The sequence below is a fragment of the Arachis duranensis genome, chromosome 2 (genome assembly GCF_000817695.3).
Source record: "Arachis duranensis cultivar V14167 chromosome 2, aradu.V14167.gnm2.J7QH, whole genome shotgun sequence".
NCBI classification, from domain to species: domain Eukaryota; kingdom Viridiplantae; phylum Streptophyta; class Magnoliopsida; order Fabales; family Fabaceae; genus Arachis; species Arachis duranensis.
Window position 1 is genome coordinate 1,181,965 of NC_029773.3, and position 25,809 is coordinate 1,207,773.

Here is a 25,809-nt window from a genome sequence, read left to right on the forward strand (position 1 = left end):
TGTCATCTGCAAATAATAATATTTCCATAATAGGTGCACAAACATCTATAGAATTAACAAACGCAGAAGGAAGCATTCAAAATTCAGGCAATAGTTTTGGAGATAATATTATAGTTAATAATCCTTCTGTGAGAAATACGGGATATAATCCACGTTCATGAATTTTTCAAACGTAGACGCAACCGCCAATAACTACAAGTTGACCTTCTTTTGGCTTTCCTCCAGATTATACTCCACCTAAAAGTGGTTACGTACCTCCAATTAGATTTGGTAGAATGGTAGTGCACTAGGAGCAGTTAACAATCAATTACATAATCCTGTGTTTGTTCGAGATTATCAGGTAGGATCAACATCGAATAATTTTGAATTGATGGCTATATTTTGACAGCATGTTGATGAGAGTCATCATGATTTAGTCAATCTATTAACTCGATAGATGACTATTATTTTGAATCCCATGATGATTAATCATGAGACAAAATTTGAGCGTTTGACTAGACAAGTTGAACGAATTGATCGGATTGTTGATTATGATAAGGGTGATCATCAAAGTTTAGGAGTGAATCCCAAGGATTTAGGGAATAATCCTAGAGATATGAATGACAATATGAATTTAAATGGGAATGTTTCTTATGTAGTTCGACATGATCAAAATGTTGATGTATTGGATATAATTTGTGTTAATCAGCGAGGAAAACGTTATCAAGTAACTAGGATTGTCGAGGATGTTCTTAATAGAGTTGGTATTATATGGGTTTTATGAATCGACCATATTTTATTTTCGCATTCCCTACTACGGTGCAAATGGTAGAAGTTTCAAGGACTGTGAAAAATCTTAAAATAATAATAAAATTTGTAGGAGAAGTTGGGGAGTCCACTATTGAACATATTGCTTGATATATGGTAGAGTTAGAAATTTTGGCAAATGATGAGAATTTAAAAATAAAATTTTTCTTTCTTTGTTAACAAAGAATGCTCTTACTTAATTTTCGAACTTAAGACCTAACTCGATTATTGTTACTTGGGCACAGTTAAAAAATGATTTTCATGCTCAATTTTATAGGAGAGAGTTAAATGTGACAATCACTATTTTGGTTGCTTTGAAGCGCAATGACAGTGAATTAATAGATGACTTTATTATTCGATTTAAAAATGCTCGGAGTCGACGCTATGTTTCTCTTCCCAAAAGTGAGGTAGTGAAGATAGAAACTATGGGTCTAGGTTTTTACATACGTCGAAAGTTATTTAATATACATATACTTGATTTAGCTCACTTGGCTGAAAGAGTTAGACAGATAGAAATTTTTCATAAAAAAATTTTTTTAAAAGTGAGAAAAAATTTAATAATAAGCCTTTTACTTGAAAAGAAAAAGTTTCTTATATCGAAATGGGATATTTGAGTAAAGAATCTGATTTTGAATTTTCTGAAGTCAAATTGGATGAATTAAAGAAGGGATCACCTTATGTTTGTTCTTCACTTAAGAAAGTTGCAAATATTGATAAGTTCAATGATGTGAGGTATAAGAGTGGTAGAAAGTATAATTTTGATATCTCAAAATCGGAACAAATATTTGATGTATTGTTTAAAGATAAACAATTGATTTTGTTAGAGGACAAAATATTGCTTTCGATTAAAGATTTGAAAGAAAGACCTTATTTTAAGTTTCATCAAGCAACTAGCCATTCGACTAATAATTGTGTTCGTTTCATTGACTTGATTCAAGAAGCGATTATGGAAGGACGATTGAAGTGTGATGATGGAAAAAAAAGAGATGAAGGTCAATACTGATCTTTTTATGCTGAAGCAAATTTTTCTAAACCCTATTTCATAGGGATAAACATGGATGGTTTACATCTTTCAAGTTTGATTTAGTTTTGGGGGATTTTGAAGGGAATGTTTGGCAAGTCTACCCTGGAATAGGTGAGGGACTGTTGAAATTTCTGATGCATTAGAAATTAAAGGATCAAGATGTTTCCTTGTACCTTCGATGCAATGTTATATTTGATGTTGACGTTGCAGTTATTTTCGAGAAGGAAAGGATGAAAAAAGAATTAGCTCATAAAGAAGAGCAAGTCCATTAGAGGTATCCTTCTCGACATCAGGAAGGGCAAAGTTTTCAAAATCCTTAAGAGAATTATTCTCTTTCAATGAATCGTTCTCAAGCACTTAAGGCTCAACGGATTAAGAATTGTCATGAGTTTGTGATTGAGAAGTGCAAGAGTATCAACAACGCCAGGCTTAAAGGGGCTATCGAGGATTCAATTGAGGTCGTTAACCATATCCTCGAGGAAAGAGTAAGAGAAAATTTAGGTGGAAGATACTTTCGTTGAGTCACATCTGATAAGGCATCAACTTCTATAGATAAGGGGGTAACACCTTCTGTCCATACTAGAGTGATTTTTCCATCGAATGGGGAGATTTATCTAAAGGGAATTTCTTTTTCAGCAAAAGGTAGTAAAGATAAAGCTATCAAAGCTAATCTGATAAGGAAAAATAAAACAAGAGGATAGATAAAGGGATTTTTTCCTATTAGACCTCTAAAAAACCTGTTCTTAGCAACCTAGGTCACTTGAAAGGTTTTCTCTACTAGACCTTCAAAGAACCTGTCCTTGACAACCTAGATCAAAGGGATGAAAATTGAATCACTCAATTTTCTCCGTGCAACAAGCGAAGTAAATCACTCACATCACTCCTCACACAATGAAAACATGCTTAAAAGTAACTGAAAATTTATTCATAAAAAATTATTCCAAACTGTCTCACCAAAGGTGTTTAAATAGACCCCTAACAAACTAGCTAAAAGATAAGATAAGATAACTAATTTAAATCAGATTTGATTTAAATTTTAAAATCTTAAAGATATGATAACTAATTTAAATCAGATTTGATCTTATTAGATTAGATCAGATTTGATATAAATTTAAAATCCCTAACAATACTACTAAGCAAATCAGAAGTAATTCAAATCTTCCAACAAACTCTGACAGCAAAACAAATTAAAAATAAATTACTAAAAATTCAAAAATTAATAAAAATTATGTCTCCCATTGAATTTTGAAAAGCTTTATTGGGCTTCTTATTGTATTGCCGTAGCCCAATGGGCCTTATAAATTGTTGCCCTTTCAGCACCACTGTTTTTGAGACGAACTCTTGGTCTTCTTGATGCCCAAAACTGGCATGACACAATTCTTCTAGAATTCAGATCCTTGAATATGACAAGATTATCATTCCGTTTCTTAGCTCTAAGATGACGAAAGTGTCCTCCTAATCACGTATCATAATCCTATTAAACCTAATAAAAAAGATGTTAATCTTGATGAGGAATATTTCGATAAAGGTGATGAAGAGATGGTTAGCAAAATCTCCATTATTCCTACAGAGTATTTGGATGAATATGAGGGATATTCGAGTGAGGATTATGATTTAGAAGATGAGGAGGCTTTTGCTTTCATTTGTGAGGATGAATAAGTAGGTTGTTTCAAAAGGCCTATAGAAAATCAAAGGTCACACTTTCGACCATTACATATTAGCGCCGTAATGAGTGGCATATGTGTTAACAAGGTCTTGGTCGATGGGGGAGTGGTGATTAGTTTATTGCCGGAAAGGATGTTAAACAAGGTTGGAAAATATTTCAATGATTTGATTCCTACTAATATTTCGGTAACAGACTACAGTAGAGTTTCGACACTAGCAAAGGGGTTAGCTACTCTTCGAATTCAGGTTGGTTCTTCATCTCTAACTATTGTATTTGTCGTAGTTTCTTCAAAAGCCAGTTATATACATATATATTTTATATTTTAAAATAACAACAACAAAAATTATACCAAACTATATACATATTTTTTTTAATATTTTTAAAATCTTTCAAGTACAAAAAAATATTATAAAAATTTTTGTAACAAAATAAAGTTAAAATAACAATTTAAATACAAAATACTAAAACAAATAAATTCGAATATATAGAATGAAATCTTGAAACAAATTCAAATAAATAAACTTACATTGAAGTTAATATTAAAATTCCTAGATTTCGTTTTACTCATCTATTATGCGTAAATATTGATATTTAAAAAATAATAATTGATTATCCGTCATCGATTTCTCTTAACAAATTCATGAATTGAGACACAAGAGTGCTCTTAACTGAAGCATGTATTTTTAAAATTGTTTTAAAATTTTAATTTATGTACAAATAATTTAAAATTAAAAAGTAACAACTTAAACAAATAATAATAATTTATAATTTAAAAGAGTAATCCATAAATAACTTAAAATTTAAAAAATAATAAACTAAACAAATAACTTAAAATTTAAAAAATAACCACCTAAGCAAAATAACTTAAAATTAAAAAAAAATAACAACCTAAACAAAACAACTTAAGTAAATAACTTAAATTTTAAAAGTAACGATCTCTTTTAAATTCAAGTTTTTATTGTTTTGTTTTAAAAGAACTTGTTGTTTCCATTTTCAAATTTAAGCTCTTAGTATTTTGTTTTCGAACTTGTTTCTTATTACTACTTGCTTCTTATTGTTTTGTTATTACTTTTAAATTGTTAATTTTATTATTAAACAAGCATCCTAATTTTAAAATAATTTATAAATAACTTTGTTTAAATTAGTTCAATAATATTAAGATTTAAATATTTAACTACCTTGCTAATAAACTCGAAAACTAAATCCTTATTAATATCTAACAACCTAACCGAATAATTTATATATTATTTCTTTTAAATTAGTTCAATAATATTAAGATTTAAATATCTAACTATCTTGTTAATAAACTCAAAAACTAAATCCTTATTATTATCTAACAATCTAACCAAATAATCTATTAATTTATAAATAAAATTAAAAAAATTTCTAATAAAGATATTTAAGCAAATAATCTCGAAACTCAACATATGAGTGCCACCTCAGCAAAAAATCTCTCCATTTGTATTCGATATGGAGGAAAGATTGTTTCAAATTTAAAAAGTAACAACTTAAGCAAATAATAAATTATAATTTATAAATAACATTTTAAAAAATTTTTAGTGATGATACCTAAGCAAATTATTAGTTCAACAATATTAAAAACTAAATACCCAACAACCTAAGAAAGCGTATTTAAAAATTTAAAAAGTAACAACGTAAACAATAATAAATTATAATTTATAAATAAAATTTTAAAAATTTTCAGTGACGGCACTTAGCAAGTAAATTTCCAAACTCAATGTATGAGCAACACGTCAGCCTAAGAACTTCCTATTTATATTGCTATAAAGATAAATATTTTTTTAAACAGTATAAATAACCTCACATCTTAATAAGATTGGTAATTCTATTTACTTTATTATAATCCTTTGTAATTAGCATAGTAGCTTATAAATTATATAAATTTTTAAAAAAGTATTCTCAAACCCAATTACTTACTTAAAAATTAAAAAAAAAGTATATTTAAATTTAAATTTAAAATTCTAAACATAATACTTTAATTAAAAATTATAATTAGATTTTTTTTAAAATAAGCACACATTAAAAATTAATAACTAACTTAATTGTATCAACAATAATTCAAAAAAGAAATTTATAACTTGATAATATTAAATATTAAATTAGAAATTATCAAAATTTCAACGGTGTAAATCAAATTAAAAATAAAACCACAAGTAATAACCAAATAACTTCAATTTATATTTTAAAAAATTCTAAATTCCAAATATAAAAATCGAAAAGAATTAAAAGAAAAATAACAACTCAAGAAAAGACAATGTTTCCACCAAAACAAACATATGCTTGGCATTATTCTATTAGATAGACTCTAAAAGGGATTTCAAAACATGTACATTCAAATTCTCAAGTTTCATTTTCAATCTTAATCTTCTTGCAAGTTGAGGTATCTCCTTTCACCTTCGAATCTTCCAACTCCGAGGATAGTCGCTTAGTTGGTGTAATAGCATTTTCCAACACTTCAGATTCACCATTGGCCGTAACTTCATTGGAGAATTCAAGCAACAAATTCTGTACTTTTACCACGTTAAATTAAAGACTTCTTTCTAACCTTTGATTTTATCTCACTAATATTTTTCGAATAAAATTAAGATCTAATTTTGAAAGAACAAACAAACAAAAAAATTATTTTTTGAACAAATACATTAGCATCTTCTACTTTCTCCCCTTCAATAATTGAGAATGCCTTTGAAATTGGAAGCAAACCACTAGTGTAGTCAACATCCTAAAATTATAATTAATTATTAATTATTATTTATAAATTAGATACTACTAATGACCAAGGAAGCAAAAAATAAACTGATTTTTAATAAAAAGTACACTTATAATTATACTCACAATTTGAATAGGGTGAACATCTTTGAATTTATTTATGAGGTCCACATTATCAATCATCTTTTAACTTTATAAGAAGGTGAAAAATGTAGATTATCAGATATTTGAACTTCAACGATGAAGAGAAAAGTCTTATCAATTAGGTTGAGAAAAAGTGTAGGTGTATCCGATAGATCTCCTTTCTGCAGGATATTACATAATATATTAATAATAAATAATATAAAAATTACCATTAAAAATATCTTCACTAATGTTTTTAAAAATAAATATTGGTTAGAACTTACCAATAGAAGTGGATCAAGTATCTCTACACAACTCTTTCCTAGAACTTATTTTGCCTCCTTGTAAAAGACTACAAAACATGCAAAATAAATTAAAATAGAATTGATGAACAAAAATCAAAGAACGATTAGATGTGAATAAACAAATAAATTTAAAATATAAATAATATAAATTTAAAATAAAATAAAAAAATATTAGTAGAAAACTCACGTCTTCATTGAGCCAAACCATCTCAATTGAGTATGGCAATGGAGAATTTTCGTAATTTAGTAGTATCTATAACCGTATCACTCGTATACATACACACAAATTATCGATGGTAGGATTGATGTCTGCAATTTTGTGAATACCAGCCATTGGAATAAGTAGATAGATTTTGAATATATGTAAAGAAAGGGATTGATATACTTTAAATTGTAGTGCTTTACATCTCTCATAACTTATATTTTTATAGTTGACTCATAACTAACATTTTTTAAATTTGATTGACTTTAATTTAAATTTAAATTAAAGTCAATCAAATTTGAAATTTAAAAAATAACAACCTAAGTAAAATAACCCAAACAAATAAAATAATTTAAAATTTAAAAAATAACAACCTAATTAAAACAATCCAAATAAATAATTTAAAATGTAAAAATAACAATCTAAGCAAATAATAATTTATAATTTATAATTTATAAATATAAATCTAAAAGTTTCTAGTAACGATACCTAAGCAAATAAATTCTCAGAATCAACGTATGAGCGTCACATCAGCATATGAGAGGGAGAAGAGGACTGAGAGAATTGATTTTTCTGGGTGGGTTAGGTTAAACAAGAACAATGAATTAGGATAAAGAACAAAAACAAACATACATAATAGATTTGTTTAAAATTGGAATTATTTTTAAGGTTAATTGATTTTTTTCTTTTTTAAAATAATTTGATGATTTAAATTTTATTTTAGTTGTTATTGAAAAAAGGTATTTGTATGATAGAAATAAAAAAGATTATTAGTCATTTAACAAAAATATTTAAAAAATTATATTTGTTTTTTTAAAATTATTAATGAGGACATTTTTGTATATACAGTAATATAATATTTTTTAAAAAATAAATAAAAAATAAATATTAATGTAGATAAATATAATTTATATGGCAAATTTTTATTTATTCATTTTTTATTTTGTATCGATACATATAAATTAGTAACTGTATTATAGCAATTATCATATTTAAATATGTCTAACTAAGTTGGGTTGGTCTAGTAATTAGCTCACTAGTCCGCTTAAGCAAGTGTCGGGGGTTCGAATCCCGCCTTGTGCATGCAGCAACCCATTGGCCAGCGACAAACCCTTAAATGGAGCTCAGTACTGCGGCGGATTAGTCCTTGACCTGTCGGGTTGGGGGATACCGTGGGAAACCAAAAAAAAAAAAATTAAATATGTCTAATTATATTTATAATTTTTTTTATTTTTTATTAAAATACGATTGAACACAGTAAACATGCGTATACATATTAAATGAATAACGATAAACGTCATATCCAATATGCAAAATATCGTTCGTTGTTATATAGTAATTTTGTCTATAAATGATGGGTCATATTCATATGGCCCAATACGATTACGGTTACGTTTAAGTTCATATCTTTTCCTTTGATTATTGTCCGTTCAATTTTTTTTATTTATATTTTATTTTTTAATCTTTGTTATTTTTAGATTTACAATAGCATATCCATAATGAATTAATTAACGATGCAAACAAAAGTATAGGAATACTTTCACATACCAAAAAAAGGGTATGTTACGAAAAAAATACAAAAGAAAAATATTAATAATATCTAATCTATCTATATTTATATATACTTATATTTTTTATTTGGATCTAACTCTTTGAAAATATTAGTAAAATGAGAAAAAAAAACTAATCTATTTGAATTAAAATAATAAGACTCATATATAATATTTATAAAATAAATAATAATTAAATTATCATTATTTTATTTTTTCAATTTTTTTACTTTAAATTCTACTTATTTATATATAAAGGTGATTAAAATAAAATCGAGATCAATATAGTTTTGGGGCCTCTCTCCGTAATTACAACTTTTTTCCCCTTAAGTTATTACTTACGTAATTATACAAACTACAGCTTGATTACTCCCACAAACTTGAGTTATATTGATTATTTTTAATTTTAAAATATAATATAACATATATTTAAAATGATTGAAAATTATTTATTAAAACTTTTTACATATTATGAATTAAATTAGACTATTTGTTTTATTTCATTCGTTATTTTATGTGTTACTATTATCAATTTATTTATTTATTTATGGGTAACTTCTATCCAACATATCAAACAATAAACGAAATTGAAAAAAAAAAAGATTGATTAGCTAATTTCTCCTAGGGATATAAAATATAATAAAAAAAATTAGTTAGCTCATCATTCTAATTAATAAACTTTTAAATGAAACTTGAATTTGTCATGAATAGACTTATTTACTGTGAATAATAATAATAATAATAATAATAATAATAATAATAATAATAATAATAAGTTTGTCGTTTGGGCCGGATTTTTTGAGGTGATTTTCATGCGAAAATTGATTGGTCTGAGACTTTAAGATTAAGTTGAGTAAATGATTAACAAGGAAACCAAGTTAGGTTAGTCTAGTGATTAGTTCACTAGTTCACTTAAGTAAGTGTTAGAAGTTCGAATTTTACTTTGTGTATATAGCGGTTTAATATTTGACCTGTCAGATTGGAGGATACTGTGAAAAAAAAAGAATGAATACCTCATTCGGTCCCTGACAATTACCTCGAAAGAACAACGAAGTCCAAAAAAAAACATCAAGTCCGGCCCATGATATTTTTTTGGGACTGATTAGCCCCTACAAAAAAAAATAACTTGAATTTATCATGAGTCGAGTTGAGATTTTTTTTGTTAAGGGTCTTATTGTCTTTTGAAGTAATTGTGAGGAGATATTTTGGATTTTATTAAAAAAATGATTAATAACGAAAACTTAAAAAGCTGATATTAAGAACAACGGAAATCAGAAGCTGAAGCAAGTGAGCAATCTACGAAGCTTGGTGTCATGGGACAAATCCTCGACAAGCTTCAGGGTAACGCTCCAAATCCCAAAACCAACTTTCTTCTTTTATTATTGTTTTTTTTTCTCTCTATCTGATTGCGGAGATTCATAATTCGTCTCTTTGATGCGTTGACTTCCATGTTCTCACCAAGATGCATACATGATTTTCTCTGATTTAAATTACATGCACCTTTCTATTTGCTGTAGTTTAGATATTTCATTGGATACTGCTGCTTTCTGATTTAAATTTATCATGTGGTTGAGAATTATGAAATCTATTCTGTAATGTGTGTTTTAACTAAGGGTTTCAATTAGGTTTTGAAGTGGATTACATATTAAACTTGTGATAGTGGAGTAGCAATAAGAGAATTGCTAAACCCGTATGCTTAGTTTCTTTTGCTGGAAATTAATCTGAATGTTGCAACTGCAGTTAGTGTGATGTTACAAAGGTGATGGTGCTTAGTTGGAAAAGTGGGGTCACTAGACTGAATGGAAGTAAGAATGGATGCATTAGAGTCAATTGTGATAATACCTCATTTTAGTGCTATGGACAAGTTCAGATAAGTCCTCTAGAGGCTCCAATTAGGACAGTGGATCAGATAAAGGGTATTGCTATAGCTAGTTATTGGTAAAGTTCTTGTGCTCAATTCCCTTGCTTATAGATTTGCAGATTTTAGGCCTTGATTAATTAGGAATGGATCCCCTCAGTTGAGAATTCCACATATTCTTGCCATTTTTAGATCTGAATTAGAGCCTTGGAGCAAAAGTTGAATTGTGTCCACCTGAACTCATGGTTGCGGGTTCAATTCGTAGAATCAGCCACTAATGCTTGCATCAAGTTAGGCTGCCTACATTACACTCTTTGGATGCGGCCCTTCCTTGAACCTACATAATGTGGGATGTTTTGTACTGGGCTGCCCTTGTCATGTGTAGATCTTTACCATTGATTTGATTTTTGTTTGGGACCCATCCTTGAGTCCCATCTTGTTAATCAATGTTAAAGATCCACGTGTATGATGGTACATATATTTGCATTAACTTTAATGGTAAAATTATTGTGCTCAATGCTCCGTTTGCCTTTTAATAGCCTTTCACTTTACACAGGTAAGGAGTGGAGGCGAAAGCAAATAAGGAAGATTACAGATCGAGTTTTTGATGGCGTGAAGAATGAGACGGGAAGGGCTAATTTGAAATTTGAAGATCTGTATATTGCTGTTTTGATTGTGTACAAGTGAGATATCTGCTTCAAAATTTAGCCCACATTTTAGCTTGGTTGATATGGATAATTATTCTATATGCGGTGGTTTCTATGTTGTAGTGATATCAACAAGCATTTACCTGGTCCGCATTTTGATCCTCCACCAAAAGACAAAGTCAGAGAGATGATGAAGGTACTTTATTGTTTCACAATGAGAACAAACTATGTTTCTACTTATATGAAATCTTCACCATATGATTATATGTAGTGAATCTGTGCTTTCTGTTATATACATTTTATGAAGTATATGCATTTCTTGATCATTTTATAGTTTTTGACGTATTCATTTATTTAACTATGTTAATGATGGAGGATTTAACCTGAGAAGCTACCTTTCGCCATCTGCTAAATTGTTAATAATATAGAACTCTGGGTCATTTGAGCAGTTGCTGAGTCAATTATGTTTGCAAGAGCTATTCTGCATTGAGTTTATGTGAACAAACTTCACTGAATTGTGATGGTTTATGGAGAACCATTTTGTTTCTGGATTCCTAGAGGGTTTCTGAGGCAGTGTTCAGTTACCTGAGTATATTATCACACTCTCCACCATGTTGGAGATGGTGGAGAGTGTGACTACCATGCAATCACAGGGAAGAACTGAACTCTTTTACTCAAATCCCAAGGTTTTCGACAAATTCAGTTATGTGCTACTAAATCATATCGCTCTTGGGAAGGTGATATGTTATACAATCCAACTAAGAAGTTCAAATTCTAATACCTTAACAAAGCATTTTTCCACTAAGTAGGGTCGGTTACATGGATCAAAGATGTCATTGCATCTTGCATTGGGATGCATCAAGATCTTACTTTGATTGTCGCAGGCCTAACACAACCATACATGGATCCAAAAATGTCAAACATCGTGGCCATGAATAGGGATGTGACAAAATTTACGTTGCCGCAAGCCTAACACAACCCTCCTCGTTTTCTTGGATTCCGAACTTGGGACCGGGTATCTAAACATAGGTTGGGTTAGAAGTTCAAATTCCAATACAACATTAAAAAATCAATGACCGGCTAGCACAAAAGTATATCTTAAATCCTTAGGGAGAAAACAATAATATCTTTTGTCGTGTATCAGTGGAGACACTTCTGCATTCATATCTCTACGGTAAGTGGATTATGTTATTATAAGTTCCTGTTGAGTTATAATTGTCATGTGAATGATAATGCTTTCTGTATAGTCAGGGTTGTTATTTACCATAAGCTAAGAGTGTACACTTATTTTCAACCAGTTAGCTGCTGTGATTTGTCATACTCGTAGAGTCAATCCAGAGTGTCTGGAAAAGATTGATGTTAAAGATTTTTGGTGTGGAGAGCTGCAGGATCTTTTTGACGAAAGATCATATTTATTTGGGACACATTAGTCTAGTTGGGAAATTGTTCTGGGTCTAGTATTTCTCTTTATGTTAAGAAGCACTATCATGTATGTAGTTAAAATCAACATAGAAATCTTTGATTAAGTACCAGTACTAGGAGAGAAACAGTTTATTCAAGGTCCATCTTTCTCTCTATGCTTGACTATGTATATCAAATCATCTAAAATAAATTGAAGGGTACATTATACCCACTTGAGTTTTGAGGTTAGATGATATTACACACGATACATCTCGATTTCTAAAATATATATTAGCTCCCCTAAGGTTTAGATGATATTACACATTTGTACTCAATACTCTAATGCTTTTGGGAAACTTGACCTTGTATTGTAAAATTTGGCATTGATCTCTGTAAACATAGCAATAAGGGAGTATTGTGTAACTATGACAAATCAAGAGATGCGGAGTGTAATATCTTATCATTTTAAAAGAGATAAAGTGTAATTTACCCTAAATTTAATTTACAACTTCGTTCGGACAAACTTTTATTAAAAATAAAAAAGGAAACCTTTATTTGGACAAACGGAGAATTTTTTAATTGCTTCAACTACAAGGAACAAGTTTTCCTTGCAGTCTTATTGTCAACTGTTGGCACACTAAAAATCTTTTGTGATTCATATGACATTGTGCAGAATTGTGATATCAACCTTGATGGGGAAATCGACCGGGAAGAGTTTTACAATTTCATCAAGCAGTTGACTGCTGATACTTTCATCATTGTTAGTCAAAAGCTTATTATCACTTTGGCTGTAGCACCAGCTGTTGCATTGGCAACAAAGAGAAGCACTGAAAAGGTCCCTGGTGTTGGGAATGTGGTGCAGAAGATACCAAATTCGGTTTATGCTTCACTTGTGACCCTTGCAGTTGTGTGGTTCCAAAAACAGACCTTTGGAGATGATCCAAAGTACTAGTCATTGTTCATTGTTAATCACTGTGTTTTAATTAGCACTTTAGCAGAATGGTACAATTTTCATTATTTGTTTACGTAGGATTGCTTACTGTTTGCATGTTAATTACAAAATAGTTACACTCTTGATTTTACTGTCAAAGGTTATGCTTGTAAATAATAACCTGTCTTCAATAAAATTATGTACAATAATTATGATGGATAATGATTGTTCTGAATTGATTCTATCATGAGTTTGATCTGATTTTTTTTAAATATTGCAATAGCCTAGCTCTCTTTAAAAATTGGTATAGGGATGATAAATTAAAGTGTTTCTTGTGTAATACCAAGAATTATATTTTTTCCCCTTTTTTCCCCTTTGAATTTGGGTTTGCTAAAGAATTACTCTATTTATATTTTTTTATTATTATTTACCTAGATTATTTGAATTTTTTAGTTAATAAACACTTTTGTGTGATAGTATTTATTTACTTATATACGTAAGTATTTTTATTATTTTGTTCTTTTCTTTTTTCTTCTTTATGTGGAATACATTGGTCCCAAGATGACTAATGTAATAATGCAAAAGGTGTGAATTGTGATTCAGAAGCACACCCGAATCAAACATTATACCTTTTCTCTATTGCACTTCACTCCCCAAAAGTGTTGATTGAATTTGAACCTTAAAAACATTCGGATCCACAGTGAGTGGTGCCATGGAACAAGTCCTGAACAAGTTACAAGGTAATGCCAATGCCAATGCAAATGAAACTGCATTTTTCTTAATTTAATGTACTTGTAGCTTAGTTTCTGAATTCTGCTCCAATCAATTAAATGATTTCAATTTTTCAAGTTTCTCCGATTTGTATTTATTTATTTTCAGGATTCCTTTATTAGTTTTTTGGCTTGCAATTCTTTTTAATCTATTTGGAGAATGGGGGTTATAGAAAAATGGTTTGAGACCAAAGATGTGAAACTTGTAATTATTTTTCTTTCATTTCAATGGCAAGTTTAGCAACCAATGTTTTGATGAGCAATGTGTTGATTTTTTATGTCAGTAAAATTATTGGGATACTTGATTTCTAAGTTGTTATCATACAGAAACTGATACTATACCAATATATTGAATTGATAGATGCAAAGATTTACCTTTCTATTGGCTGTTCTGTGGTTGAATTGATATGATATGGTTGAAAATTTATGAAATCTAGGTAGCTGAGATAACCAGCTTAATGATTTTGCAGTCTCTACATTATTCAAGATGATATTGTCAATGTTATTGTAGACATTGCATTACATTATTATTTAAGATACTGCATATAAATATAAATAACATACATGTTATTGGTAAAAGTTGTTGCACTCAATGCACTTGCTTGTGTTAAAGTCTTTCACTTCATATATGTGTTTTATTTATTTATTTACTAAGCTGAATTATATCAGTTCATAATCAACATCACAAAACCTGAGAGGCAAAGTTAATCAACATGATCAATCATCTTACTTATGTTTTAATAAACCTGCATTTTACACAGGTATCTATCTAAGGAAAATGCAAATAAAGATTATTACAGATCGAATTTTCGACACGGTAAAGAATGATAGAGGAAGAGCTAATTTGAAATTTGAAGATCTGTATATTGCTGTTTTACTTGTGTACAAGTGAGATTTCTGCTTCGAATCGCTGTTGAACTTTTAGTTTACTATGGTTTTTTGGAAGGAAAAAAAAAATTGTATAGACTTGAATAATTCTTGTGATATGTTGTAGTGATATCAATAAGTTTTTGCCTGTTACACATATTGATCCTCCATCCAAAGCCAAAGTCAGAGAAATCATGAAGGTACTATAAACAACTTGCTGTGGTTACTTACATATCAAAATTACTATAGTACTCTGCTCTATCTATTTCATTATTCTGTGTAATTTCGGTTCATTTGAGTGATAGTTCAAGATGTATTTAGGATAGTGTATTTAAACAATGGACTAATTTTCTCTCTCTTTTTTTTTTTTTTAGGATGGAAAAGTATTTGCTCATAAATCATTAATCATTATCATCTTTCTGTCTATGCTTGACTGTTTTAAAACATCAAATCTCGTAGGAGTTTATCCAAATTCCCAACCTTGTTTGAACAAACCAAAAAGTTGTCAATGCCTTCAACTACAATCAACGAGTACTCCTTCTTGTTATGAGTAAATGGTCAAATTAGTCCCTGAAAGATCATTCATTCTCTAAATTAGTCTTTGAAATTTTTTTTAATCAAATTTGTCCTTTAAATATTTTAAATTAGTCATGTTAGTTCTTTCGTTATTTTGTTTATTGATTGTGTCAAAATTTGAACGTGACACGTTAAGTGACATCCCAACACATACTTAGGAGTCTTAATTGACTATTAACATTATTAGTTTATGAAATTAGATCAAATCAACCTCAAATTGAGGGATTCAAATGCCTCAAGTTCTCCCGTCAGTTAAGTTTTGATTTGATCAAATTTCATAAACTTATCATATTAATAATCAATTAAGACTTGTAGGTGTGTGTTGAAGTATCATTTAACGTCTCACATTAACAAATTTTGACATTATCAACAAACAAAATAACAGAAGGAATAACATGACTAATTTAAATTTTTTAAAGAATGAATTTGATTAAAAAATCTTTCGGAGACCAATTAAAAAACGAATAATCTTTCAGGGACTAAGTTGATCGTTTATTCTTCCTATTATATTGAAATTGTTGCATTCTTGAATCCATTCTAATTCATATCACAATATTGCAGGAATGTGACATCAACTTTGATGGAGAAATCGATCGAAACGAATTTTATGACTTCATCAAGCAGATCACATCAGATACAGTCACGATCGTTAGTAAACGACTCATCCTCACCTTCGCCATAGCACCAACGGTCGCCATGCTAACAAAGAAAATCACAGAAGGGATCCCACATGTTGGGAATATGGTTAGATGGTTACCCAATTCAGTTTATGCTTCAACTGTGACACTTGCAGTTTGGTGGCACCAAAAACAAAAACTCAGTTGAAACTCTCAGCACAAATCATTGTTCCTCATTTCATTTTATGTAGAATGATGTTATTTTCATGATTGTATATGTTTGGATTACATGATGTTTGCATTTCATGAAATAACACTTGATGAGAAAATCGGTTAAGGTTGGATTTTGAATGAAACATGAAATGTCTTCAATAAAATTATAAAATGATATTGGAACTATTTTTTGTATACACCTCTTTTGTACACATTATTTTTATGGTATAAAAGACAAAATTTTATATTGTCGTCTTTCTTGTTAATTACTTTTAATACTAAAAATGGAGGTGTATAAAAGTGGTGTAAACAAAGATGCTGCATATAATGTTACTCTAAAATTATTTGTATTAATAACAAAAAAGATTCATGTTCAATTATGGAATAATTCCTTTCTGGAATATTTGAACGAGGATGTTTTATCTTTGTATGATTAAGTTTAAAATTTGATTAGATAAAATCAATTATTTAATGTTAGCGAAAACTCACGTGCAGATGTCTTTACATGAAATTTAATAACTAAAAATCAATTCCGCTTATGCTATACTTGCAGTACATAGTCGATCCCAAACTTGGATAAAGGAGAAGGGTTGTATTAGGCCTTCAACAGCCAACATAAAAATTTAGTCAAATCTTCATGACCCGGAAGCAATGCGCTGTATGGCTCGCGTACAGTGTCAAATAAGCAAAAGCCGCTGCATCGGTGCCCGGGTGCAGTATTAAATGAGCAAGGGTTCTCGCGTTTTCGTGGACGGACGAGGGTAAATAAATTAGTTCATAAAAAAAAGATAAAGGTAAAGGTTGGAGTGACAGAAGGTTGAGATTTGGGACATGGAACATATGCACTCTAACAGAAAAATCCATGGAGGTGGTAGATACCATGACAAGGAGGAAGATTAACATCATGTGCTTACAAAAAACAAAATGAGTCAGCGCGAAGATTAGAGAGTTTGATACATTCGAGTTCAAACTTTGGTATACAGGAAAGGTGAATAATAGGAATGTGTTAGGTATTATTGTGGATAAGCAGTGGAAGAATGACGTAGTGAATGTCAAGAGGGTGGTTGATCGGATCATCTCTATCAAACTTGTGAGGGAAGGAGGTACTTTTCATGTGATTAGCACCTATGCACCGCAAGTGGGTTCGGACGAACAATACAAGATAAGGTTTTGGGAGGATCTAGAGAGTTTGATCCAAGACATACTTTTGGGAGATAAGATTTTCTTAGGAGGAGATTTAAATGACCATATTAGAAGAGGAGTGACTAGTATGGAGGTATTCACAGAAGCCATAGTTTTGGGGTAGTTAATATTGAGGGTAAAACTATTTTGGACTTTTCCTCAACATTTGACCTTCTCATCGCAAATACATGTTTTAAAAAGAGAGACGAAAATCTTATACCTTATAGGAGTGGCATGGCAAGCTCTCAAATCCAGTGTTATCAGAACCGGACCGACCCGCCCGGTCGGACAAAAAACCCGGTGAACCTATGACAAAACCGGTCCGAATGAGCTTGCTGACCGGACAAAAAAGAGAACCGGAGAGACCTGGTTTGAACCGACCGGATTTGACGAAAATCGGTGAACCGGCGGGTTTGAAATAACCTGGACTGGTTCGAACTTTAATTTTTTTCCTTCAAGTGAAACGACGTCATTTCGATTAAAAAAAACTGGGCTGAAAGAAAAGAAACCCTAGCTTGAAGCCTCTATCCCCTTTCCCAAACCCATTCGCTTTCGGCCTTTCCCAATACCCCCCCAAACTCATGAGAGAGACCTCCTGAGACCGAGAGTCTGAAAGAGTGAGAGAGACTCGTTCAGCCAGTGCCACCTCATTGTGCTCGCAGTTTCGCTCTTGCATCACCCACCACAACCAGTGCCACCTCCATCAAATGTCGTCGGCTCATGTATGTCTGTCGCATCCTGCTATTGCTATTGCTCGTCGCCTCCTGTCCTGTGTCATTGTGTGTCCATCGTCGTCCTCCTTTTGCCGATTCGGTCGTCCAATCGGCTCCATGCTTCTTCTCCGGTCTCCCTCTTCTCTGCCGACCGTGCATAAGGTATGTATTTTTATTTTTTTAAAGTTATTCAATATTTTAAATTTTCAATAATTTAGTACTTTAGTTAGAATTAATTGATTAATGGTGTTGATTATCTATGTTGATTTCTGTTAGATTGTTCATTTTTTTGTTTTATATTATTGTGTAACATATTGTTGATTATAGTGTAATATATTCTTGTTATATGTAATATATTTTTGTTATATTTGGTTGCTATTGTATATTGTTCTTAGTAGATTGTTGTTGTATATTATTTCTGTAGTTTAGTCATTTAATCTTGGTTGATTAGGAATTTAGGATGGCTTCATCAAATACATCATCAGAAACACCAACTTTCCAGGAACAAGGATAAACTCTTGATGCAATAATTGGAACCCAAAAAAATAGTAATAGAGGAAAAATTGATCCTGCATGGAGCCATTGTAAACAAGTTATGGATAAAGGTAGAACTGTTCTGCTATGTATTTATTGCGAGAAGCTTATTAGGGGTGAAAAAATTAATCGGGTTAAGCATCATTTGGCTGGAAAAGGTGGAGATATTGAGGCATGTCGAAAGATACCATGGTGTGCGAATTTGTGACTCGCACAACTGAACCGGCAAGTGCACCGGGTCGTCCAAGTAATACCTCAGGTGAGTGAGGGTCGAATCCCACGAGGATTGCTAGATTGAGCAAGGTGTGGTTCTCCTGCAAATCTTAGTCAGGCGAATAGAAAGATAGTTGTTGTTTGTTGTAGGCGCATAAACAAGCAATAACAATAAAACATAGAAACAGTAGTGAGAAATCAGTTAAGGTTTCGGAGATGCTTATTCTTCTGGATTAACATGTCATACTAACTACTCAAACGATGAATAATTCCTTCAATGGCAAGGCTGCAAGTGATTAAACCATTGGTCGTGGTCATTAATCTCCTTAGATCCAAACCAAACACCCAAACATGCTACATCAATCGGGGAGAGGGTGAAGCGCACGCAATTCAATCTCTTGATGATCCTACTCAGAATGCCACAGACAAGGTCGGATCTTCCGAATCAGAGAATGACGCTTTATGATTCTATTCCTTAGAGCCACAGGAACCTCAATTACCCTTGACTAACGGGATTTCATGTCACATATCCCAATTAGCCCAAGTAACTTGTTGGAACCCGTGATGCCCTCTCAAGCTATAGCTCAATACTATCTGGGTCAGGACTCGTAAAGAACTCATGCAGAACAGGGAGGTCATACTTTTGTTCCACCCCAAATTCATAAGGATGAAGAATGACAATGCATCATAGAATAGAATCAAACATAGATTGAAGTAGAAAAGTAATCGCATTAATCCATAGGAATCAGCAGAGCTCCTAACCATAATGTATAAAAATAATGTGTAAGTGCTTCTTCCCTCTTGGGAGGCATAATCCTCAAGAAAAATGAAGTCCCTTATTTATAATAAAAACTCTAAAATTAAATTTAAAAGATATTGTTTTTAATTAAAAATTACAAAAGGAAAATAAAATAAGATAAGAAGTGCTAAAATCTACTTTGGGGCCCACTTGGTAAGTGTTTGGGCTGATGCCTGACATTCAAATCAAGTTATGGGCGTTTCCTGCTCCTTGGCTGGCGTTGAACGCCAGTTTGGGCGTTCAACTTGGGAGGTTGGTCCTGTTTGGGCGTTGAACGCCAAAAGGGAATAAATTGGGCGTTCAATGCCCGTTTTGGGCAGTCTTTTCCAAAATAAAGTATAAACTATTATATATTGCTAGAAAGCTCTGGAAGTTAGCTTTTCAACTTCATTGAGAGTGCATCAATTGAACCTCTGTATCTCCAGAAATGCTCGTTTGAATGCATGGTAGTCAGGATCTGACAGCATATGTTGTCCTTTCTTTGCCTCTAAATCAGACTTTGCCAAAACTTGCCATTTTCACCTAAAAATCACCTAAAATCATAGAAAAACCACAAAAACTCAAAGTAGCATCCAAAAAGTGATTTTTGCACTAAAACCTACTAAAACAAAATAAAACTTAACAAAATATACTAAAAATACTAAGAAAATAATGTCAAAAAGTGTATAAAATATCCACTCATGAGAACACCAAACTTAAACTGTTGCTTGTTCTCAAGCAACCAAAAACAAGTTCAAAGAGAGAAAGAAAGTTTTAGTGGATTTCTGTAGTTTAGTCATTTAATCTTGGTTGATTAGGAATTTAGGATGGCTTCATCAAATACATCATCAGAAACACCAACTTTCCAGGAACAAGGATAAACTCTTGATGCAATAATTGGAACCCAAAAAAATAGTAATAGAGGAAAAATTGATCCTGCATGGAGCCATTGTAAACAAGTTATGGATAAAGGTAGAACTGTTCTGCTATGTATTTATTGCGAGAAGCTTATTAGGGGTGAAAAAATTAATCGGGTTAAGCATCATTTGGCTGGAAAAGGTGGAGATATTGAGGCATGTCGAAAGATACCATGGTGTGCGAATTTGTGACTCGCACAACTGAACCGGCAAGTGCACCGGGTCGTCCAAGTAATACCTCAGGTGAGTGAGGGTCGAATCCCACGAGGATTGCTAGATTGAGCAAGGTGTGGTTCTCCTGCAAATCTTAGTCAGGCGAATAGAAAGATAGTTGTTGTTTGTTGTAGGCGCATAAACAAGCAATAACAATAAAACATAGAAACAGTAGTGAGAAATCAGTTAAGGTTTCGGAGATGCTTATTCTTCTGGATTAACATGTCATACTAACTACTCAAACGATGAATAATTCCTTCAATGGCAAGGCTGCAAGTGATTAAACCATTGGTCGTGGTCATTAATCTCCTTAGATCCAAACCAAACACCCAAACATGCTACATCAATCGGGGAGAGGGTGAAGCGCACGCAATTCAATCTCTTGATGATCCTACTCAGAATGCCACAGACAAGGTCGGATCTTCCGAATCAGAGAATGACGCTTTATGATTCTATTCCTTAGAGCCACAGGAACCTCAATTACCCTTGACTAACGGGATTTCATGTCACATATCCCAATTAGCCCAAGTAACTTGTTGGAACCCGTGATGCCCTCTCAAGCTATAGCTCAATACTATCTGGGTCAGGACTCGTAAAGAACTCATGCAGAACAGGGAGGTCATACTTTTGTTCCACCCCAAATTCATAAGGATGAAGAATGACAATGCATCATAGAATAGAATCAAACATAGATTGAAGTAGAAAAGTAATCGCATTAATCCATAGGAATCAGCAGAGCTCCTAACCATAATGTATAAAAATAATGTGTAAGTGCTTCTTCCCTCTTGGGAGGCATAATCCTCAAGAAAAATGAAGTCCCTTATTTATAATAAAAACTCTAAAATTAAATTTAAAAGATATTGTTTTTAATTAAAAATTACAAAAGGAAAATAAAATAAGATAAGAAGTGCTAAAATCTACTTTGGGGCCCACTTGGTAAGTGTTTGGGCTGATGCCTGACATTCAAATCAAGTTATGGGCGTTTCCTGCTCCTTGGCTGGCGTTGAACGCCAGTTTGGGCGTTCAACTTGGGAGGTTGGTCCTGTTTGGGCGTTGAACGCCAAAAGGGAATAAATTGGGCGTTCAATGCCCGTTTTGGGCAGTCTTTTCCAAAATAAAGTATAAACTATTATATATTGCTAGAAAGCTCTGGAAGTTAGCTTTTCAACTTCATTGAGAGTGCATCAATTGAACCTCTGTATCTCCAGAAATGCTCGTTTGAATGCATGGTAGTCAGGATCTGACAGCATATGTTGTCCTTTCTTTGCCTCTAAATCAGACTTTGCCAAAACTTGCCATTTTCACCTAAAAATCACCTAAAATCATAGAAAAACCACAAAAACTCAAAGTAGCATCCAAAAAGTGATTTTTGCACTAAAACCTACTAAAACAAAATAAAACTTAACAAAATATACTAAAAATACTAAGAAAATAATGCCAAAAAGTGTATAAAATATCCACTCATGAGAACACCAAACTTAAACTGTTGCTTGTTCTCAAGCAACCAAAAACAAGATAGGACTAGAAAGAAGAGGAAGATACAATAAGTCTCAAGGTTTTCAATAAAACTTAATTCCAATTAATTGAATGGGGCTATTAGCTCTTTACTCCTAAATAGTTTTGGCATCTCACTTTCCTTTGAAGCTCAGAAGCATTGGCCTCTCTTGGAACTAGAATCTGGATAATATTATTGATTCTCTTCTTTAAGCTCTTCTTGATTCTTCAACATAACTTCTTTTGGTGCTTTGCACCTTTTGAGCCTAGCCGTGACTCTAAGCGTTTTGTTTTCCCGTATTACCACCGGATACATAAACGCCACAGGCACTTAACTGGGGGAACCCTTTGGATTCGAATTTAGCTTTGCTTAAATTCCCAGACAGTGGTGCCCAGAGTTCTTAAGCGTACTCTTTAGCTTTGAATCACGACTTTAACTGCTCAGTCTCAAGCTTTTTACTTGATACCTTCACACCACAAGCATATAGTTAGAGACAGCAACTCATTTGAGCTTTCTAGGCCAATTTTTGACCCTCCTAACCATTGATGCTCAAAACCTTGGATCCTTGCTCTTTTGAATTTTCTTTTTGAGCTTTTTTTTTCTTTTTGCTGCTTTTTCTTGCTTCAAGAATAAATATTTTTTATTTTTCAGAGAATCGATAATACTTTTCTAAATTTACTGTTCTTCAAAAGCCAACATACTTAACTTCAATATCAATTATGCACTATTAATACATACATTCAGAAAGTAAAGGCAAGGCCACCACATCAAAGTAATTGGAATAACTCATGATATAACTCAATATCTTATGTATTTTACTACTTTTTTTTTCAAAAATTTTCTTTTTAAGCTTGTTGTGGGGTACAAAAGATATCTTAAACCCAATTTTTTTTTGAAAATTTAAACTACTAGACTAAAAAGAAAAGAAAACCTTAATAGTGATCATGTAAAATCTAGAATAGAAAACAGAATGAAATACTGAAAAATAGAAAGAAAGGGAGAATGAAACTCAACCACCTCAGTACTAATGGTTGCTCAGGCTGTTCTCTTCTGTGAAAATGATTCATCTTCTTTTGATGCCATTCATGATAATATACACCTGGAGCTCGCTCTGTAACACCAAACTTAGACAGTTTGCTTATCCACAAGCAAAGAAAACTTGGTCCCCTCTTGGTGTTGAATGCCAGAACTGCTTCCCTTATGGGCGTTGAACTCCCAACTCTCTTCTCCCTTCTGGCGTTGTACGCTAGTAAGGGGCACTCTCCAAGGTGTTCTGTTTCTCTCCTATGCGTTCCTATTTCTGCTCTAAGTGTTGCACATGATCACAAACGTTAACAAGTAAGGGAAACTTATGGAAATTAGTTAAAATGAAAGCAAATGGAGATAAACAAAATAAATTAAAACAATAGTACTCTACTCATGGTTGGGTTGCCTCCTAACAAGCGCTTCTTTACCGTCACTATCTTGACGGTCAGTTCCTTCAAGGAGGAACATAGTCATAAAGGAATAAATCCTCACTCTTCACTGGGAACTTCCTTCCTGTGCTCTCATGGATCAGCTTAATATGCTCAAGAGACAGGATCCTATTCATTGCCTGAGGTAGGATTGGGCTTGCAAGAAATACTACCCTCGTCCTTGGTGAGATGCCTTCAGTAGGGATATTGTTGTTTTTCCATCCCCTATGCATCCTTCTTTTGGGACATTCCTCCTTGGTTGATAGTGCACACCCACCAAACTTATGTTTGATGGATGGGGAAACTGTATGAGTTTCCACCAAGGGAGGAAGTTTCAGTATTGTACTCTGCATGCAAGTACCTCCTTTATCAGGGGTAGTAGAGGTTTAAAGACCTTGAAAACCATCTAATCCTTTCGTAACCTCAGCACAAATTTGCCTTTCTTAGTATCAATGAAGTTTCTTCCGGTAGAGAGAGGCCTTTGCTTCAAAACCTCAGCAAAAGGAATATTGATTTGTAGCTTCTTAAAGACTTCCAAGAACTGTGAGCAGTGCTCGTCTTTGGTCTCCTTTTAAGGGTTCTGAGGGTGTGGTGCTTCAAGCTCTTGAATGGGTGTCATAGAGGGAGCATGTGATAGGATAACCTCAGTCTTTTCTGGAGCTTCTCTCTCCTCTGACCCTTTAGCAGCTTGCACTTCCTCCTTTGGTACGGATTCAGTATCCATTATGATGGCCTTGCACTCTACGCTTGGGGTAGGCACTGTGTCATTGGGAAGAGTGAGAGGTCTCTTAAGTAATTTGTTGAAACCCGTGATGCACTCTCAAGTTATAGCTCAATACTATTCAGACTAGGACTCGTAAAGAACTCATCTAGAACAGGGGTCATACTTTTCATTGGAATCATCGAAACCAAAGCCACACACTGTTAAAACCAGTGTTCCTCCTTCGTAGTTTCCATCATTCATTGCAAGCTTTTCTCCATTTCCTCGCACACCATTCTCCATTCCTTCTTGGACCTCATCGCCACAAAGAATCCTTATATTCTAGCTCACCCACTTCGCTAGATCACACTGTCATTTGAGCTCAGCAGCTAAAAAAAATCGGTTTTTGGTTTGTGGGTTTGTTCCAAATGGCATCCTTCACCATCCCTTGTCCCAAGTGTCTCTCTTTTTCACATGCACGTGGCTGGGTTGGGATTGAAGAAATCCCAGTCATTCGGATCTTTGGTTTGTGATTGAAACTTAATTGGGGTTCAGATGTGGATTCCAAATGTGATTGTTTTAAAATTAAGAAACAGAAAATCAAACACTTTGAGCTTGACTTAACTAGATTGTAAAACAACCACACACACTCCAAGTCATTTGTTTTCTCACCTCAACCCACCTACTCGATAGTATGCATCCAACAATGGAGAACAGGGAGGAAACCTGGTTGGCAAGTTATCTGCGTGAGTTTCATAGAAGTGTATTAGAAACTAGGCAAGGAGAGCTGTATAAGAAAGCATGGGCAGCAATGCTAACTTAAAGTTTGAAGATATATTTAGGGAATTCTATGGGGAGGACAGATGGTCATCGATGCGGGAGCAATTATTTAATAGCTTTGTGCTCAAATTAATTTTATAGTGGATGGATGTTGTGTGCTAGAATTGCTGGAAAAATCAGACTTGTCAGTTGATCCAAAAAATGCCTCTGCAACTTCCTCCAAGTTCATGGTATTCAGACAGCACCCAAGCTTCCCAGAAAGAAAATAGAGAATGAAGAAGTGAAGGTAGCAGTGGATGGATAAACCATCCACTTTTGTGTGTTTAATTATGAATAAACCATCACTCACATTGCATGATGAGTATGTGAACAATAATTTGTATTTGAATATTATCCTGTTATGCCTCTTAATCATTTGTTTGATTATCTAAAAAGATTGAATGATTCTACTTATATTATATCTATGTGCGAAGATATCAAGGATTAATTATGTTTTATTTTTTAAATTAGCTTTCTAACCATGCTTACTTGTCACATAAATGTTATTCAATATTAATAAGCTATTAG

The 25,809-nt window shown here is 32.5% G+C and overlaps 2 protein-coding genes across 2 annotated transcripts; both read left to right on the forward strand.

Annotated features, from left to right (window-relative positions):
- Positions 1 to 9,590: 9,590 nt before the first annotated feature.
- Positions 9,591 to 13,467, forward strand: LOC107472679 (uncharacterized). The gene is made up of 4 exons (XM_016092184.3): positions 9,591 to 9,724; positions 10,798 to 10,924; positions 11,012 to 11,084; positions 12,963 to 13,467. The coding sequence occupies exons 1-4, from the start codon at positions 9,697 to 9,699 to the stop codon at positions 13,239 to 13,241; spliced, it is 507 nt and encodes a 168-aa protein (XP_015947670.1). The 5' UTR covers positions 9,591 to 9,696; the 3' UTR covers positions 13,242 to 13,467.
- Positions 13,468 to 13,742: 275 nt separating this feature from the next.
- Positions 13,743 to 16,377, forward strand: LOC107472875 (uncharacterized). Its single transcript, XM_016092404.3, has 4 exons — positions 13,743 to 13,960; positions 14,752 to 14,878; positions 14,985 to 15,057; positions 15,995 to 16,377. Exons 1-4 carry the CDS (start codon positions 13,933 to 13,935, stop codon positions 16,256 to 16,258), a joined length of 492 nt encoding a protein of 163 aa, XP_015947890.1. The 5' UTR covers positions 13,743 to 13,932; the 3' UTR covers positions 16,259 to 16,377.
- Positions 16,378 to 25,809: the final 9,432 nt, after the last annotated feature.